Genomic DNA, 18,942 nt, shown 5'->3' with positions numbered 1-18,942 from the left:
AAAAACACTTCGTTTGCAAATATCCAGTCTCCTAAGGATCACGTGTCACTGTGTGCCAGCATATTTAAAGCGTAAAAACAAATGACTGCATGTAAAGTTCCTGTCACATATATGCTCTTCCAAAGCTACTTGCACAATTACATAACTCTCCTATTCACTTGTGATGGCTCTTATGCTGCCTATACACAAAAAGATCTAATCATTCCCACATATGAAAGTTGATCAGATGTTTGACAGTGAGCACATTGAGACGCCAATTGTCCTGGTGTGACGAGAGCGAGGACATCAGACATTATGAATAAAGGTTAAACCTATCTGGGAAGCTTGTGGTACTTCCAAGCTGTTTCTTAAATGCAACCATGTTACATCTAGTTTGTAGTCTATAGAAAATTTCAATGGTTAAATATTCAAAGTATAGCTATTGGCAGAGTAATTGACATCTTGCAATTCTAGGTACTTACCCTTACAGGACCAACTGTTGGCACTGGCGCCACATCCACTAGTGACCAGCAAGGAACCAGAAGCAACACTAGTCAGTATTTTCACACTTCCCAAAAATACTTTATTTTTATTTTTGCAGGGGGAGGGTATTATAGTTTATTTAAATGGCACCACATGGGATCCACACCGCACAATTACAGAGTAAACAAATAAGCAAAACATGAAGACAGTAACTTACAGTTAAATACAATATGGGACCAAGTACATGGCATATAAACATAGCTGCGTCAGTACAGGGCATTGAAATAAGTACCAGGGTGGCAGAAAACAGAAGGATTTGGTGCAATCAAAGGGAGTATTAAAAAGAAGAAAGGTTAAGTAAGGGACATAAAAGCACATGAAGAGGACCCTGCTCTTGAGAGCTTACATTCTAAAGGGGAGATGCACACAGACAGGGGTGACAGATCAGGTAGAAAGTGAGCATGGGCCAAAGAGGGCTTAGGACGAGAGATGGCAGGGTTTGGTGAAGAAGTGTGTCTGGAGAGCTTTTTTTGTAGAGAGGTGGGGAGAGAGGTAGAGATTCCAGAAAAAGGGAGCAGCATGTGCAAAAATCTTGGCGGTAGGAGTGGGAGGTGGTAATCAGAAGCCAGGAGAGGCGGCATGCATTAGCAGAGCGAAGAGGACGGGCGGAAGTGTAAAGGGAGATAAGGTCAGAGATGTAACTGGGAGAGGAGTGGGTGAGAATTTTGTAAGCGAGTGTGAGAAGCTTGAAATGGATTCTGAAGGGGAGCCAGTGAAGGGCTAATAAAAGAGGGGAGGTGGATGTAGTGCGTTTGGTGAGGAAGATGATCCGGGCAGCAGCATTGAGGATAGATTGGAGTGGAGAGATGTATGTGTTAGTTATGTCAGTCAGGAGGAGATTACATGGGATCAGTACGTAATCCCGCTGGACGGGATCCCGGCGGTCGAAATCCCGACCACACAATCGCTTCGCTCGGCACACTATTATATTCTCCCTCTATGGGTGTCGTGGACACCCACGGAGGGAGAATATGACGGGATTGTGGCGGTCGGGATTCCGGCGTCTGTATTTCGACCGCCGGGATACCGTCCAGCGGGATGTTGACCGCATCCCGATTACATTAGTTCAGTCTTGAGATGACCAGTGAGTGGATAATAAGAATTTACTTACCGATAATTCTATTTCTCATAGTCCGTAGTGGATGCTGGGGACTCCGTAAGGACCATGGGGAATAGCGGCTCCGCAGGAGACTGGGCACATCTAAAGAAAGCTTTAGGACTATCTGGTGTGCACTGGCTCCTCCCCCTATGACCCTCCTCCAAGCCTCAGTTAGGATACTGTGCCCGGACGAGCGTACACAATAAGGAAGGATTTTGAATTCCGGGTAAGACTCATACCAGCCACACCAATCACACCGTATAACCTGTGATCTGAACCCAGTTAACAGCATGATAACAGAGGAGCCTCTGAAAGATGGCTCACAACAATAATAACCCGATTTTTGTAACAATAACTATGTACAAGTATTGCAGACAATCCGCACTTGGGATGGGCGCCCAGCATCCACTACGGACTATGAGAAATAGAATTATCGGTAAGTAAATTCTTATTTTCTCTAACGTCCTAAGTGGATGCTGGGGACTCCGTAAGGACCATGGGGATTATACCAAAGCTCCCAAACGGGCGGGAGAGTGCGGATGACTCTGCAGCACCAAATGAGAGAACTCCAGGTCCTCCTCAGCCAGGATATCAATTTTGTAGAATTTTACAAACGTATTTGCTCCTGACCAAGTAGCTGCTCGGCAAAGTTGTAAAGCCGAGACCCCTCGGGCAGCCGCCCAAGATGAGCCCACCTTCCTTGTGGAGTGGGCATTTACAGATTTTTGGCTGTGGCAGGCCTGCCACAGAATGTGCAAGCTGAATTGTACTACAAATCCAACGAGCAATAGTCTGCTTAGAAGCAGGAGCACCCAGCTTGTTGGGTGCACACAGGATAAACAGCGAGTCAGATTTCCTGACTCCAGCCGTCCTGGAAACATATTTTCAGGGCACTGACAACGTCTAGCAACTTGGAGGCCTCCAAGTCCCTAGTAGCCGCAGGCACCACCAATAGGTTGGTTCAGGTGAGACGCTGAAACCACCTTGGGGAGAAACTGAGGACGAGTCCTCAATTCCGCCCTGTCCGAATGGAAAATCAGATAAGGGCTTTTTCAGGATAAAGCCGCCAATTCTGACACGCACCTGGCCCAGGCCAGGGCCAACAGCATGACCACTTTCCATGTGAGATATTTTAACTCCACAGATTTAAGTGGTTCAAACCAATGTGACTTTTGGAACCCAAAACTACATTGAGATCCCAAAGTGCCACTGGAGGCACAAAAGGAGGCTGTATATGCAGTACCCCTTTTACAAACGTCTGAACTTCAGGGACTGAAGCTAGTTCTTTTTGGAAGAAAATTGACAGGGCCGAAATTTGAACCTTAATGGACCCCAATTTCAGGCCCATAGACACTCCTGTTTCCAGGAAATGTAGGAATCGACCCAGTTGAATTTCCTCCGTCGGGCCTTACTGGCCTCGCACCACGCAACATATTTTCGCCAATTGCGGTGATAATGTTTTTGCGGTTACATCCTTCCTGGCTTTGATCAGGATAGGGATGACTTCATCCGGAATGCCTTTTTTCCTTCAGGATCCGGCGTTCAACCGCCATGCCGTCAAACGCAGCCGCGGTAAGTCTTGGAACAGACAGGGTCCTTGCTGGAGCAGGTCCCTTCTTAGAGGTAGAGGCCACGGATCCTCCGTGAGCATCTCTTGAAGTTCCGGTTACCAAGTCCTTATTGGCCAATCCGGAACCACGAATATAGTGCTTACTCCTCTCCATCTTATCAATCTCAGTACCTTGGGTATGAGAGGCAGAGGAGGGAACACATACCCTGACTGGTACACCCACGGTGTTACCAGAGCGTCTACAGCTTATTGCCTGAGGGTCCCTGGACCTGGCGCAATACCTGTCGAGTTTTTAATCATGTGGAAGACTTCTGGGTGAAGTCCCCACTCTCCCGGGTGGAGGTCGTGCTGAGGAAGTCTGCTTCCCAGTTGTCCACTCCCGGAATGAATACTGCTGACAGTGCTATCACATGATTTTCCGCCCAGCGAAGAATCCTTGCAGCTTCTGCCATTGCCCTCCTGCTTCTTGTGCCACCCTGTCTGTTTACGTGGGTGACTGCCGTGATGTTGTCCGACTGGATCAACCCCGGCTGACCTTGAAGCAGAGGTCTTGCTAAGCTTAGAGCATTGTAAATGTCCCTTAGCTTCAGGATATTTATGTGAAGTGATGTCTCCAGGCTTGACCATAAACCCTGGATATTCCTTCCCTGTGTGACTGCTCCCCAGCCTCGCAGGCTGGCATCCGTGGTCAACAGGACCCAGTCATGAATGCCTAATCTGCGGCCCTCTAGAAGATGAGCACTCTGCAACCACCACAGGAGGGACACCCTTGTCCTTGGTGACAGGGTTATCCGCTGATGCATCTGAAGATGCGATCCGGACCATTTGTCCAGCAGGTCCCACTGGAAAGTTCTTGCGTGGAATCTGCCGAATGGGATTGCTTCGTAGGAAGCCACCATTTTACCCAGAACCCTTGTGCATTGATGCACTGAGACTTGGCTCGGTTTTAGGAGGTTCCTGACTAGCTCGGATAACTCCCTGGCTTTCTCCTCCGGGAGAAACACCTTTTTCTGGACTGTGTCCAGGATTATCCCTAGGAACAGAAGACACGTCGTCGGAATCCGCTGCGATTTTGGAATATTGAGAATCCAATCGTGCTGCCGCAACACTACCTGAGATAGTGCTACACCGACCTCCAACTGTTCCCTGGATCTTACCCTTATCAGGGAATTGTCCAAGGAAGGGATAACTAAAATTCACTTCCTTCGAAGGAATATCATCATTTCGGCCATTACCTTGGTAAAGACCCGGGGTGCCGTGTACCATCCATACGGCAGCGTCTGAACTGATAGTGACAGTTCTGTACCATAAACCTGAGGTACCCTTGGTGAGAAGGGTAAATTTTGACATGAAGGTAAGCATCCTTGATGTCCCGAGACATCATGTAGTCCCCTTCTTCCAGGTTCGCAATCACTGCTCTGAGTGACTCAATCTTGAATTTGAACCTCTGTACGTAAGTGTTCAAAGATTTTAGATTTAGAATCGGTCTCACCGAGCCGTCCGGCTTCGGTACCACAACAGTGTGGAATAATACCCCGTTCCCTGTTGCAGGAGGGGTATCTTGATTATCACCTGCTGGGAATACAGCTTGTGAATGGCTTCCAAAACTGTCTCCCTGTCAGAAGGAGACATCGGTAAAGCCGACTTTAGGAAACGGCGAGGGGGAGACGTCTCGAATTCTAATTTGTACCCCTGAGATATCACCTGAAGGATCCAGGGGTCTACTTGCGATTGAGCCCACTGCGCGCTGAAATTCATTGAGACGGGCCCCCCACCGTGCCTGATTCTGCTTGTAAAGCCCCAGCGTATACTGAGGGCTTGGCAGAGGCGGGAGAGGGTTTCTGTTCCTGGGAACTGGCTGATTTCTGCAGCCTTTTTCCTCTCCCTCTGTCACGGGGCAGAAATGAGGAACCTTTTGCCCGCTTGTCCATGAAAAGACTGCGCCTGATAATACGGCGTCTTCTCATGTTGAGAGGCGACCTGGGGTACAAACGTGGAATTCCCAGCTGTTGCCGTGGCCACCAGGTCTGAAAGACCGACCCCAAATAACTCCTCCCTTAATAAAGCAATACTTCCAAATGCCGTTTGGAATACGCATCACCTGACCACTGACGTGTCCATAACCCTCTACTGGTAGAAATGGACAACGCGCTTAGACTTGATGCCAGTCGGCAAATATTCCGCTGTGCATCACGCATATATAAAAATGCATCTTTCAAATGCTCTATAGGCAAAAATATACTGTCCCTATCTAGGGTATCAATATTTTCAGTCAGGGAATCCGACCACGCCAACCCAGCACTGCACATCCAGGCTGAGGCGATTGCTGGTCGCAGTATAACACCAGTATGTGTGTAAATACCTTTTAGGATACCCTCCTGCTTTCTATCAGCAGGATCCTTAAGGGCGGCCATCTCAGGCGAAGGTAGAGCCCTTACAAGCATGTGAGCGCTTTATCCCCCCTAGGGGGTGTTTCCCAACGCACCCTAACCTCTGGCGGGAAAGGATATAATGCCAATAACATTTTAGAAATTATCCGTTGTTATCGGGGGAAACCCACGCATCATCACACACCTCATTTAATTTCTCAGATTCAGGAAAACTACAGGTAGTTTTTCCTCACCGAACATAATACCCCTTTTTTTTGGTGGTACTCGTATTATCAGAAATGTGTAAAACATTTTTCATTGCCTCAATCATGTAACGTGTGGCCCTACTGGAAGTCACATTCGTCTTTTCACCGTCGACACTGGAGTCAGTATCCGTGTCGGCGTCTATATCTGCCATCTGAGGTAACGGGCGCTTTAGAGCCCCTGACGGCCTATGAGACGTCTGGACAGGCACAAGCTGAGTAGCCGGCTGTCTCATGTCAACCACTGTCTTTTATACAGAGCTGACACTGTCACGTAATTCCTTCCAACAGTTCATCCACTCAGGTGTCGACCCCCTAGGGGGTGACATCACTATTACAGGCAATCTGCTCCGTCTCCACATCATTTTTCTCCTCATACATGTCGACACAAAAGTACCGACATACAGCACACACACAGGGAATGCTCTGATAGAGGACAGGACCCCACTAGCCCTTTGGGGAGACAGAGGGAGAGTTTGCCAGCACACACCAGAGCGCTATATATATACAGGGATAACCTTATATAAGTGTTTTTCCCCTTATAGCTGCTGTATAGTTAATACTGCGCCTAATTAGTGCCCCCCTCTCTTTTTTTAACCCTTTCTGTAGTGTAGTGACTGTAGGGGAGAGACAGGGAGCTTCCCTCCAACGGAGCTGTGAGGGAAAATGGCGCCAGTGTGCTGAGGAGATAGGCTCCGCCCCTTTTTCGCAGACTTTTCTCCTGCTTTTTTATGGATTCTGGCAGGGGTTAAATGCATCCATATAGCCCAGGAGCTATATGTGATGCATTTTTTTGCCATCCAAGGTGTTTTTATTGCGTCTCAGGGCGCGCCCCCCCCCCCCCTGCACCCTCAGTGACCGAAGTGTGAAGTGTGCTGAGAGCAATGGCGCACAGCTGCAGTGCTGTGCGCTACCTTGTTGAAGACAGGACGTCTTCTGCCGCCGATTTTCCGGACCTCTTCTGCCTTCTGGCTCTGTAAGGGGGCCGGCGGCGCGGCTCTGGGACCCATCCAAGCTGGGCCTGTGATCGTCCCTCTGGAGCTAATGTCCAGTAGCCTAAGAAGCCCAATCCACTCTGCACGCAGGTGAGTTCGCTTCTTCTCCCCTTAGTCCCTCGATGCAGTGAGCCTGTTGCCAGCAGGTCTCACTGAAAATAAAAAACCTAATCTAAAACTTTCACTAAGAAGCTCAGGAGAGCCCCTAGTGTGCACCCTTCTCGTTCGGGCACAGAGATCTAACTGAGGCTTGGAGGAGGGTCATAGAGGGAGGAGCCAGTGCACACCAGATAGTCCTAAAGCTCTCTTTAGATGTGCCCAGTCTCCTGCGGAGCCGCTATTCCCCATGGTCCTTACGGAGTCCCCAGCATCCACTTAGGACGTTAGAGAAAAGGGTCTTAGTAGCATCCTGGATGAGAAAGGGTCTAATCCTGGAAATATTTTTGAGATGAAAATGTCAGGTTTGTGATAAGTGCTGAGTGTGTGGTTTGAAGGAGAGGAAGGAGTCAAGTATTACTCCAAGACAGCGCACTTGGGGGCTAGAGGAGATAGTAGAGCCATCAATAGATAATGAAGTTGTGGGAGGAGAGGGTGGGAAGATGATCAGCTCAGTCTGTTAAGTTTAAGAAAGCACTGGGACATCCAAGGGGAATATGTCCAGTACACAAGTTTTCCTCTCTGTGCTCAGTCATCCAGAGGGGTTCCCAGATAACATGCGACCAAGGGTCCAAGCCATAAGATAATCACCAACATGGGCTGACATAATAATTAACAGTCCAGATCCAGTCTAAAGTATTACCCAGAAATCCCTACTATGAGGATATTCGCATTGGACAATTAGAGGGGTAATAAAGAGACTTGTGCTTACTGTAATAAGTGATGACTACACTTCTCTATGGACTAGTCAGAAGCAGGACTGTGAATAAGATTTTAAACCTACCGGTAAATCTTTTTCTCCTAGTCAGTAGAGGATGCTGGGGACTCCGTAAGGACCATGGGGTATAGACGGGCTCTGCAGGAGATATGGGCACTATAAAGAACTTTAGAATGGGTGAGCACTGGCTCCTCCCTCTATGCCCCTCCTCCAGACCTCACTGTGCGCAGAGGAGATGGACAATATGAGGAAAGGATTTTGTTAATCTAAGGGCAAGATTCATACCAGCCCACACCAATCACACCGTATAACCTGGAATATATGCAACCAGTTAACAGTATGAACAAAAACCAGTATCAGCTAAAGACTGATCTCAACTGTAACATAACCCTTATGTAAGCAACAACTATATACAAGCCTTGCAGATTTCGTCCGCACTGGGATGGGCGCCCAGCATCCTCTACAGACTAGGAGAAAAAGATTTACCGGTAGGTTTAAAATCTTATTTTCTCTTACATCCTAGAGGATGCTGGGGACTCCGTAAGGACCATGGGGTTTATACCAAAGCTCCAGACCGGGCGGGAGAGTGCGGACGACTCTGCAGCACCAACTGAGCAAACACAAGGTCCTCATCAGCCAGGGTATCAAACTTATAAAACTTTGCAAAAAAAGTGTTTTAACCTGACCAAGTAGCTGCTCGGCAAAGCTGTAAAGCCGAGACGCCTCGGGCAGCCGCCCAAGAAGAGGCCACCTTCCTAGTGGAATGGGCCTTTACTGAATTTGTTAAACAGCAATCCCGCCGTAGAATGAGCCTGCTGAATCGTGTTACAGATCCAGCGAGCAATAGTCTGCTTCGAAGCATGTATGGCTGCATGCATACAGGACAAACAGTGCTTCTGTTTTCCTAATTCGAGCCATCCTGGCTACATAGATTTTTAAGGCCCTGACTACATCCAGGGACTTGGAATCCTCCAAGTCACCCGTAGCCACAGGCACCACAATAGGTTGGTTCATATGAAATGAAGAAACCACCTTAGGCAAAAATTGAGGACGAGTCCTCATCTCTGCTCTATCCACATGGAAGGTCAAATAGGGGCTCTTGTGAGACAAGGCCGCCAATTCGGACACCCGCCTTGCAGATGCCAAGGCCAACAACATGACCACCTTCCAAGTGAGAAATTTCAATTCAACCATTTGAAGAGGTTCAAACCAGTGAGACTTCAGGAACCGTAACACCACGTTAAGGTCCCAGGGTGCCACTGGGGGTACAAAAGGAGGCTAGATGTGCAGCACTCCCTTTACAAAAGTCTGGACTTCTGGGAGAGAAGCCAATTCCTTCTGAAAGAAAATAGACAGGGCCGAAATCTGTACCTTAATGGAGCCTAATTTTAGGCCCATATCCACTCCTGTCTGTAGAAAGTGGAGAAAACGGCCCAGATGGAAATCTTCCGTAGGAGCATTCTTGGCTTCACACCAAGAAACATATTTCCTCCAGAAACAGTGATAATGTTTTGCAGTCACCTCCTTCCTAGCCTTTATCAGAGTAGGGATGACCTACTCCGGAATACCTTTCCCAGCTAGGATTCGGTATTCAACCGCCATGCCGTCAAACGTAACCGCGGTAAGTCTTGGAACACGCAGGGCCCCTGTGTAACAGGTCCTCCCTGAGAGGAAGAGGCCATGGATCTTCTGTGAGCATCTCCTGAAGATCTGAATACCAGGCCCTTCGAGGCCAATCTGGAACAATGAGGATTGTTCTCACTCTTTTTTGTCTTACGATTCTCAATATTTTTGAGATGAGAGGAAGAGGGTCGAACACATAGACCGACTGAAACACCCAAGGTGTCACCAGGGCGTCCACCGCTACAGCCTGAGGGTCCCTTGACGTGGCACAATACCTCCGAAGATTCTTGTTGAGGCGTGACGCATTCATGTCTATGTGAGGAATTCCCCAAAGACTTATCTCTGTAAAAACGTCTTGATAAAGTCCCCACTCTCCTGGATGGAGATCGTGTCTGCTCAGGAAGTCTGCTTCCCAGTTGTCCACTCCCAAAATGAAGACCGCTGACAGAGCGCTTACGTGATTTTCCGCCCAGCGCAGAATCCTGGTGGCTTCCGCCATTGCCACTCTGCTCCTTGTCCCGCCTTGGCGGTTTACATGAGCCACGGCTGTGACGCTGTCGGATTGAATCAGAACCGGTAGGTCGCGAAGAAGATTCTCCGCTTGTCGTAGGCCATTGTATATGGCCCTCAATTCCAGTACGTTGATGTGTAGACAAGCCTCCTGGCTTGACCATAGGCCCTGAAAACTTCTTCCTTGTGTGACTGCTCCCCATCCTCGGAGGCTCACGTCCGTGGTCATCAGAACCCAATCTTTAATGCCGAACCTGCGACCCTCTAGAAGGTGAGCACTTTGCAGCCACCACAGGAGAGACACCCTGGCCCGGGGGGGGACAGGCTTATCTTCTGATGTATTAGTAGATGGGACCCTGACCACTTGTCCAGGAGGTCCCACTGAAATGTCCTTGCATGAAACCTGCCGAAGGGGATGGCCTCGTAGGCTGCCACCATTTTCCCCAGAACTCGAGTGCATTGATGAACAGACACTCTTTTTGGTTTTAGCAAGTCTCTGACCATGTTCTGGAGTTCCTGGGCTTTTTCCATCGGGAGAAAAACCCTCTTCTGTTCCGTGTCCAGAATCATGCCTAGGAATGACAGTCGAGTCGTTGGAATCAATTGCGACTTTGGCAGATTGAGAATCCAACCGTGTTGTTGTAGTACTCTCAGGGAGAGCGACACGCTCTTCTGCAATGGATCTCTCGATCTTGCTTTTATCAGGAGATCGTCCAAGTATGGGATAATTGTGACTCCCTGCCTGCGCAGGAGCACCATCATCTCCGCCATCACCTTGGTGAAAATCCTCGGGGCCGTGGAAAGCCCAAACGGCAACGTCTGAAACTGGTTATGACAGTCCCGTACAGCGAATCTCAGGTAAGCCTGAAGAAGAGGATATATGGGGACATGAAGGTATGCATCCTTTATGTCGAGTGACACCATAAAATCCCCCCCTTCCAGACTGGAGATCACAGCCCGGAGCGATTCCATCCTGAATTTGAACTTTTTCAAATACAGGTTTAGGGATTTTAGATTTAAAATGGGTCTGACCGAACCATCCGGCTTCGGACCACGAACAGGGTCGAATAGTACCCTTTCCCCTGTTGAACTAGGGGAACCTTGACAATCACTTGCTGTTGAGACAGCTTTTGAATTGCAGCTAACACTACTTCCCTCTCTGGGGAAGAAGCTGGCAAGGCCGACTTGAAAAATCGGCGAGGGGGCACCTCTTCGAATTCCAGTTTGTAGCCTTGGGATACAATATCCATCGCCCAAGGATCCACGTCTGACAGAACCCAGACCTGGCTGAAGAGTCGAAGACGTGCCCCCACCGGTGTGGACTCCCTCAGTGGAGCCCCAGCGTCATGCGGTGGATTTAGTAGAAGCCGGGGAGGACTTCTGCTCCTGGGAACTAGCCGGAGCAGAAGCTCTTTTTCCTCTACCCTTACCTCTGGCGAGGAAAGATGAGCCCCGACCTCTTCTGGACTTATGCGACCGAAAGGACTGCATCTGATATTGTGGAGTTTTCTTTTGCTGCGGGGGAACAAAAGGCAAATTTACCCGCGGTAGCTGTGGTAACCAGGTCCGCGAGACCTTCCCCAAATAAAACTTCACCTTTGTATGGCAAAACCTCCATATGCTTCTTTGTCAATAAAATGGTATCCCTATCTAGGGTATCAAGGTCAGCTGACAAGGTATCTGTCCAAGCTGCAACTGCGCTACATACCCATGCCGATGCTATTGCCGGTCTGAACAAAGCACCTGTATGCGCATAAATAGACTTTAAAGTAGTTTCCTGTCTGCGATCAGCAGGATCCTTGAGGGCTGCCGTGTCCGGAGACGGTAGCGCCACTTTCTTGGACAGGCGTATTAAAGCCTTGTCCACCCTGGGTGAGGATTCCCAACGTACCCTGTCCTGTGCAGGGAAAGGATACGCCATAAGAATCCTCTTGGGAATCTGCAGTTTTTTTATCTGTAGTTTCCCAAGCTTTTTCAAATAACTCGTTAAGCTCATGGGATGGGGAAAAAGTTACCTCAGGTTTCTTTTCCTTATACATGCGCACCCTCGTGTCAGGGACCGAGGGGTCATCTGTGATATGCAAAACATCTATTATTGCAACAATCATATAATGAATACTTTTTACCACCCTTGGGTGTAACCTCACTTCTTCGTAGTCGACACTGGAATCAGAGTCCGTGTCGGTATCAGTGTCTGCTATTTGGGATAGGGGACGTTTTTGAGACCCAGAAGGGCCCGGTGACCCAGCCGAAGCCGTGGATTGACTCCCTGCTTTGTCCCTGGACTCTACTTTGTCCAATCTCTTATGTAATAATGTCACTTTTGCATTTAAAACATTCCACATGTCCATCCAATCATTAATCGGCGTTGCCGACAGACACCACAATCATCTCCACCTCCTCCTTAGCTGAGCCTTCCACATCAGACATGCCGACACACTCGTACCGACACCCACACACACACACACAGGGATATAGTTATAAGGAGACAGTTCCCCAATAAGGCCCTTTGGAGAGACAGAGAGAGTATGCCAGCACACACCCAGTGCCAACTGACACTGGAAAATAAACTTCCAGAAAATAGCGCTTTTATATTAATTACTGTGTTAATACACTCACTGCGCCTTACAAGTGCCCCCCCTCCTCTTTTCAGCCCTGTGTCACAGTGTTCGCAGGGGAGAGACCGGGGAGCCAGCTTCTCTGCAGATCTCTGTGGAGAAAATGGCACTGGTTAGTGCTGAGGGACCAAGCTCCGCCCCCTCCAGCGGCAGGCTTCCGTCCCGCTCAAAGTATCTCAAAACTGGCGGGGGATTCAAAGAATTACTGCCTCTGCAGTGTCCAACCTAATAATGCCAGATATAGAGGTTTTATTGCTGCCCAGGGCACCCCCCCTGCGCCCATCAGTGCGTGTATTGTGTGGGAGCAATGGCGCGCAGCGTTACCGCTGCGCGCTTACCTCGGTGAAGATCTGAAGTTTTCTGCCGCCATGCAGTCTCTTTTCTTCTTATACTCACCCGGCTTCTATCTTCCGGCTCTGCGAGGAGGACGGCGGCGCGGCTCCGGGACGAACAGCGAGGGGAGAGCTGCGTTCCGACTCCCTCTGGAGCTAATGGTGTCCAGTAGCCTAAGAAGCAGAGCCTATCACTTAAGTAGGTCTGCTTCTCTCTCCTCAGTCGCACGATGCAGGGAGCCTGTTGCCAGCAGTGCTCCCTGAAAATAAAAAAACTAACAAAATTATTTATCAGAGAAACTCAGGAGAGCTCCCCTGTAATGCACCCAATCTCCTCTGGGCACAGGATCTAACTGAGGTCTGGAGGAGGGGCATAGAGGGAGGAGCCAGTGCACACCCATCTAAAGTTCTTTAGTGCCCATATCTCCTGCGGAGCCTGTCTATACCCTATGGTCCTTACTGAGTCCCCAGCATCCTCTAGGACGCAAGAGAAAATGGCTATAGCCATTTCAGCAATAAAAAATATTTTGATTTGCACATTTGTGAAAGGGAACATGACATATGTGGAAACGTGGCGAAAAACTATTGTTACAGTAATAAAATATTTTTGAGCATTGTATTAAAAAAAAAAAAAAAAAAAAAAAAGTATAAAAATGTTTGCTTTGTGTACAGAGGATCAGCCATGTATTCCTCAGAAAGGAATACGTTTGTAATATTGTATAGATCTATTTCAAAGCTATGGGGAAATTCCGGTTTCAGAAGAAATGAGCCCTGTATGCAATTAGGGATCCAATTATGACAATACAGTATCTGAAACCCAATTCTGAATACATCTGCACTAGTTTCAGCAATAAGAAGCTAAACCTATTGCTCACTGTATTATTACTTATAGATGTTCCGGGGGTATGCAATCACCATCCCGGAGATCAGGATACCGATGACAGCCGGGGTCACATACTGATTGCGTCCCAGGAAAGGTCTTTTCACAGGTACACTGTCAGGTACACAAATGCTACTGTATTGTGCAAAGATTGAGCAATACAGTTCTCAGGGACCAATAACAGTGTACTAAACCAAGTACAATGACAGTCACCAGACAAACTACACTCCAAGCCAGAAAGGAACTACACTGCTGTACACACACATGTATGTTACAAAACTCACAGAAAACGTTTATTAGGAATCTTACAGAATATTATTCTATGTAAATACAATCTGGCTTTATTCCAGACACAGGGATCAGGGAATACAATGGCCTGTACAAGACCTCCTGAGCCTTCTGCTGATACTACCGAGGCAGTGGCTGAGCACAATGAGGCAGCCGGGTGCTATCAGTGTGTGACACGCAGCGTGCCGGCCCTGTGCAGCAGAGTACATAAGGGTGCAGCACACATTTTGCACAGGAGCCGCAGCTGTACTCCCCACCATGGGCTCAGGAGAGCGTCGATCACACACACAGTATGCGCATCAGGACACTGTAGGAGGAGGACCTGCAGAGATCACAGTGCCGTAGTCAGTAATAGCACCCGGCGGGCTGTCCACACACAGCCTGCAGGCTCCGCTCTCAGCACATGAACCATGACCGACAGTGCGGGGCGAAGCGGCTACAGGATGGAGGAGGTAAGAGCTACACAGCACTCACCTCAGTAAAGGGATCCATGTCGCTTTGTGCCCGCGGTCACTATGGTACGATGCCCGGCAGCTCGGTGTCTCCCTGTCAGACAGCAGCGCTCAGTCAGTCACTGCACACAAACGGCTCAGCAATTTTGAATTTCACCCGCCGTGCCGCCCTCACCGGTCACATGACTCGGGTGGTTCTCTGGGAGCGGCGACGCGACACTCTGATTGGCCGGCAGTGGAAGTCATGGCAGCTTCCGCTCTAGCACGGAGTGCGCCGCGTCACGTGATGTGTGTGGGGCGTTGTGTATGCTGATGAGATCTTGAGTTTATGAGACTGATCCACACGACGCAGGCCACTGCAGTGCTCTGTGTTATATTGCTGTTACTGTATGTGTATGAGTTCTCTCTGTGGGTAGGGTGACCAGACTATCCCTTTAACCTGGGCCACTCATGAATTACAACAGGTTCTGTGGCTGGCTGATTACAAGCCTGCATTTCACCTGGTTGTAAGCAGCCACAGAACCTGTGTAATTCATGAGTGTCTCAGGTTAAAGGGATAGTCTGGTCACCCTATCTGTAGGGGTAATTCAGACCTGGTCGCTAGGCAGCAATTTTTGCAGCCCTGCGATCAGATAGTCGCCGCCTACAGGGGGAGTGTATTTTCACTGCGCAAGTGTGCAAACGCATGTGTAGCAGAGCTGTACAAACTGATTTCGTGCAGTCTCTGCGCAGCCCTGGACTTAGCTGCTGCGATCACATCAGCCTGTTCGGACCTGTTTCAAACGCTTGGACACGCCTGTGTTTTTTCAGACACTCTCTAAAAATGGTCAGTTGACACCCATAAACGATCCCTTCCTGTCAATCTGCGAACGCCCGTGCGAATGGATCCTTTGCACAAACCCATCGCTGACCGGCGATCCCTGTTGCAGCCGTGCGACGCATCAGTGCAGTACGGTGCATAGGCATGTGCAGTTCGGATCTGATCGCCCACTGCTAAAACGCAAAGCAGCGATCAGATCTGAATTACCCCCTGTGTTCCTTACAGTGCACACTAGTAGTCAGCAGTCGCAGTGTTAGGCCGGTGTGTGATACTACACATACGCAGCTGTTTATTTATGCACTATAGTAATGTGGCAGCGGGAGATGTATTAAGCCTTGAAAAGTGATAAATTGCACAGTGATTAGAGTACTATCCAATCAGCTTCTAACAGTCATTTCACAGGCTGGGTTAGAAAATGACAGTTAGGAGCTGGTTGGTTGGTATTTTATCACCGTGATTTGTATCACTTTCAAGGCTTAGTGCAGCTGGGCCAGAATGAGAAAATAATGTCAGTTTTCGGAATTTATCGTTATAGGCGGCCAAGGGCCGGCTTGTGTTTGTGGCTGACCGCCTGCTCCCTCACTGTCCCTGCCCAGGCTGCGTGTCACCGGCCCACTCCCTGCCTGCGTTGTGTATAGAATCAGTGACAGGCATGGCATGATATGAGCAGGAGACAGCATCACTTCTCACGTTTGGCAGACCAACACGTGACGTTATAGAGCGCTGTTGTTCTTTGGGTGGCGATAATGGCGCTCAAATAAGCCAAAAAGCACCATGTTTAGCCATGCAAAGTGGCTAAAACCATCGAAACTAATGGGCACAACATAAAACGCACATTTCAGGAAGCAGCACAGAAATGGCATCATTGGCACGCACGCTCCATAACTGAATTGCTCCACAACAGCACCTATTAAATAGTGCCGTGATAAAAACAATTGAATTCCCCCCTTAACCATTTATCTTGCAGTCAGAAAACATGCGACCGCGCCACTCAGCTGTGTCCCCCAGTTTTTGACAAAGAGATCCATTCTGCAAAAGTGCATAATATAATATTTAAATATAATTTTTTTTAAATACAGTACTTTTTAAACTATATTAAATAAAAAAAAAGTAAAAACAATGGGGGTCATTCCGAGTTGTTCGCTCATTGCTGATTTTCGCTATATTGCGATTAGTCGCTTACTGCTCATGCGCAAGGTTCGTAGAGCGCATGCGCTTAGTTATTTTACACAAAAGTTAGGTATTTTACTCACGGCATAACGAAGTTTTTTCATCGTTCTGGTGATCGTACTGTGATTGACAGTAAGTGGGTGTTTCTGGGCGGAAATTTGCCGTTTTCTGGGCGTGTGCGAAAAAACGCTGGCGTTTCTGGGAAAAACGCGGGAGTGTCTGAAGAAACGGGGGAGTGTCTGGGCGAACGCTGGGTGTGTTTGTGACGTCAAACCAGGAACGAAACTGACTGAACTGATCGCAATGGCTGAGTAAGTCTCGAGCTACTCAGAAACTGCTAAGAAATTTCTATTCGCAATTCTGCTAATCTTTCGTTCGCAATTCTGCTATGCTAAGATACACTCCCAGAGGGCGGCGGCTTAGCGTGTGCAATGCTGCTAAAAGCAGTTAGCGAGCGAACAACTCGGAATGAGGGCCAATGTGATGAATGGTTTTGAAGGGAAAAATTGTAAGTTAAGAGTCTATTCAATTGGTGTCGGATCCTCTCTGGCGTTTTAGACAGGTTAAGCCCGTTTTTTACAATGTCGATCCTACTTTTTTTAAAGTAGATTCAGCACTGTTGAAAACGGACCAAAAAGCTGTAAAAAATGCTAATCCGCCAATCCACGTGTTTTCCGACAAGTCGGAATTCCGACAGTAATTGAATAGATGCCTATTATAATAATAACCTGTCTCCATCATGCGCAGTGGGAGCAGGGGTAGGTGCCTCCATAGTTATGGAGAAAGGTCAGACCACATGGTGGGGTCGCGGCAAGTGCCAAGTCCAAATTATTTTACAATTAATTACCTTGACAATACAACATGAACAGTGATAAAGTACAGTCAAAATGAAGAGGGTAAAAGTTGGATCCATACTGTACTTAGCCTTAGTAAATATACAGAAAAAGCCAGATCCATACCCCAAAAAAGCGTACATATACAGAAAAAGCCAGATACATAGAGGAAGCTGGATCCATAGAACCAAAGAAAAGTCAAATGCATACTACAGTAGTACACAGAAAAATCCAAATCTCTTGTTTGCACAAAAATGTATTCATTTAATGTGGATTTCATTGTGTGTGTGTGAATTTAGCCTGATCCGAGTGGTTCTATGTGGATCATTCAGATGATTTGTGTGAATTTTGAGTAGATCAGGCTTTTTGTGTTTGTTTAGTTTGTAGAGATCTGCTTTTTCTGTATAGCTATGGGTGTGGATCATCAAATCGACAGTATCTAGGTCGACAATGTTTAGGTCGACCACTATTGGTCGACAGTCTCTAGGTTGACAGGGGTAGAAGGTCGACAGGGTTTCTATGTCGGTAGGGGTAGAAGGTCGACAGGTCAAAAGGTCGACATGGGGTTTTTTGGGTGTCGTTTTCTTGACCGGGAACCCCACTTAGTGCACCGCTTCGCTCGCCATGCTTCGGGCAAGGTGCCTCGCTTCGCTCGGCTCAGATTGCCGTTCCAATCGTAGTCCACGTGGATCATTAAGTATGAAAAAGTTTTTTTTTTAAATGTGAAAAACTCATGTCGACCTTTTGACCTGTCGACCTAGCACACGTCGACATAGAGACCCTGTCGACCTTCCATCCCTGTCGACATAAACATTGTCGACCTTCAGACCGGATCCCATAGCTATATAGGGGTCTATTTAGGGCAGTACGGATGGTGTAATGGTTAGCATTACTGCCTCACAGCACTGAGGTCATGGGTTCGATTTCCACAATGGCCCTAACTGTGTGGAGTTTGTATATTCTCTCCGTACTTGCGTGGGTTTCCCCTGGGTACTCCGGTTTCCTCCTACAATCCAAAAATACACTGGTAGGTAAATTTGATCCCAACAAAATTAACCCTAGCGTGAATCTATGTGTGTGTACATGTAATAGGGAGGACTGATGTGAATGGCCAAGTATTCTCTGTAAGGCGCTGCGGAATATGTGTGTTCCATATAAATAACTGGTAATAAATAAATATTTATCAATAATTGCATGCTTAATGCAATGTGGGTGTGATATTTGTGCCCAGAATCACATTGTAGTATGCAATTACACCAGGCAGATGTATAAAGGAAAGGTGGCAGGGACAGGTTCTCTGAAAGGAGTCGATCCCTCCCATGTGTTTAGTGTGGTTGCACGATTCGGGGGGCCAAGCTCGGGAATGCTTTGTGTGTGCTCAGTATTGATCTGGTTTTTCTGTGGATCCAACTTTTCCTGTGTATTTAATATGGATTCAATAGAATCAGGAGCATACCCACACTCTAGTCAAAATAATATATGCAATTTGTCAAATTCAGCATATGACATCTTCATGTATACACGTACAAACAGAATTATACCCCGTTCAGACATACCGTAAGCAAAAAACAGGTGTTTTTTTTCCGGGGCACGCGCATTGACTCTGGTCCTGCTTATGCCTGAAAAGGTCTGACCCGGTTTGACAGTCTTGGGGGTAAATTTACTAAGATGGGAGTTCTATTTAAGATGGGAAGTTGCCCATAGCAACCAATCAGATTCCAGGT

The 18,942-nt window shown here is 47.9% G+C and overlaps 2 protein-coding genes across 3 annotated transcripts in view; one reads left to right on the top strand and one right to left on the bottom strand.

Annotated features, from left to right (window-relative positions):
* The window catches only part of ANLN (anillin, actin binding protein), a 405,458-nt gene extending 390,773 nt beyond the window's left edge, over window positions 1-14,685 (bottom strand). The window contains exon 1 of one of the 2 annotated variants that reach the window (XM_063922504.1): window positions 14,418-14,685. In XM_063922504.1, the coding sequence (XP_063778574.1) occupies window positions 14,418-14,435 (18 nt within the window). In that variant the 5' untranslated portion in view covers window positions 14,436-14,685. The remainder of the gene's footprint in view (window positions 1-14,417) is intronic. The other variant, XM_063922505.1, reaches the window with a different exon arrangement.
* MATCAP2 (microtubule associated tyrosine carboxypeptidase 2) overlaps window positions 14,229-18,942 on the top strand; it is a 169,649-nt gene continuing 164,935 nt past the window's right edge. Inside the window, exon 1 of the mRNA XM_063922507.1 lies at window positions 14,229-14,395. Within this exon, the coding sequence (XP_063778577.1) occupies window positions 14,347-14,395 (49 nt within the window). The 5' untranslated portion in view covers window positions 14,229-14,346. The remainder of the gene's footprint in view (window positions 14,396-18,942) is intronic.

The sequence above is a fragment of the Pseudophryne corroboree genome, chromosome 5 (assembly GCF_028390025.1).
Source record: "Pseudophryne corroboree isolate aPseCor3 chromosome 5, aPseCor3.hap2, whole genome shotgun sequence".
In the NCBI taxonomy this organism is placed as follows: Eukaryota; Metazoa; Chordata; class Amphibia; order Anura; family Myobatrachidae; genus Pseudophryne; species Pseudophryne corroboree.
This window is presented reverse-complemented; position numbering and strand designations above follow the sequence as displayed.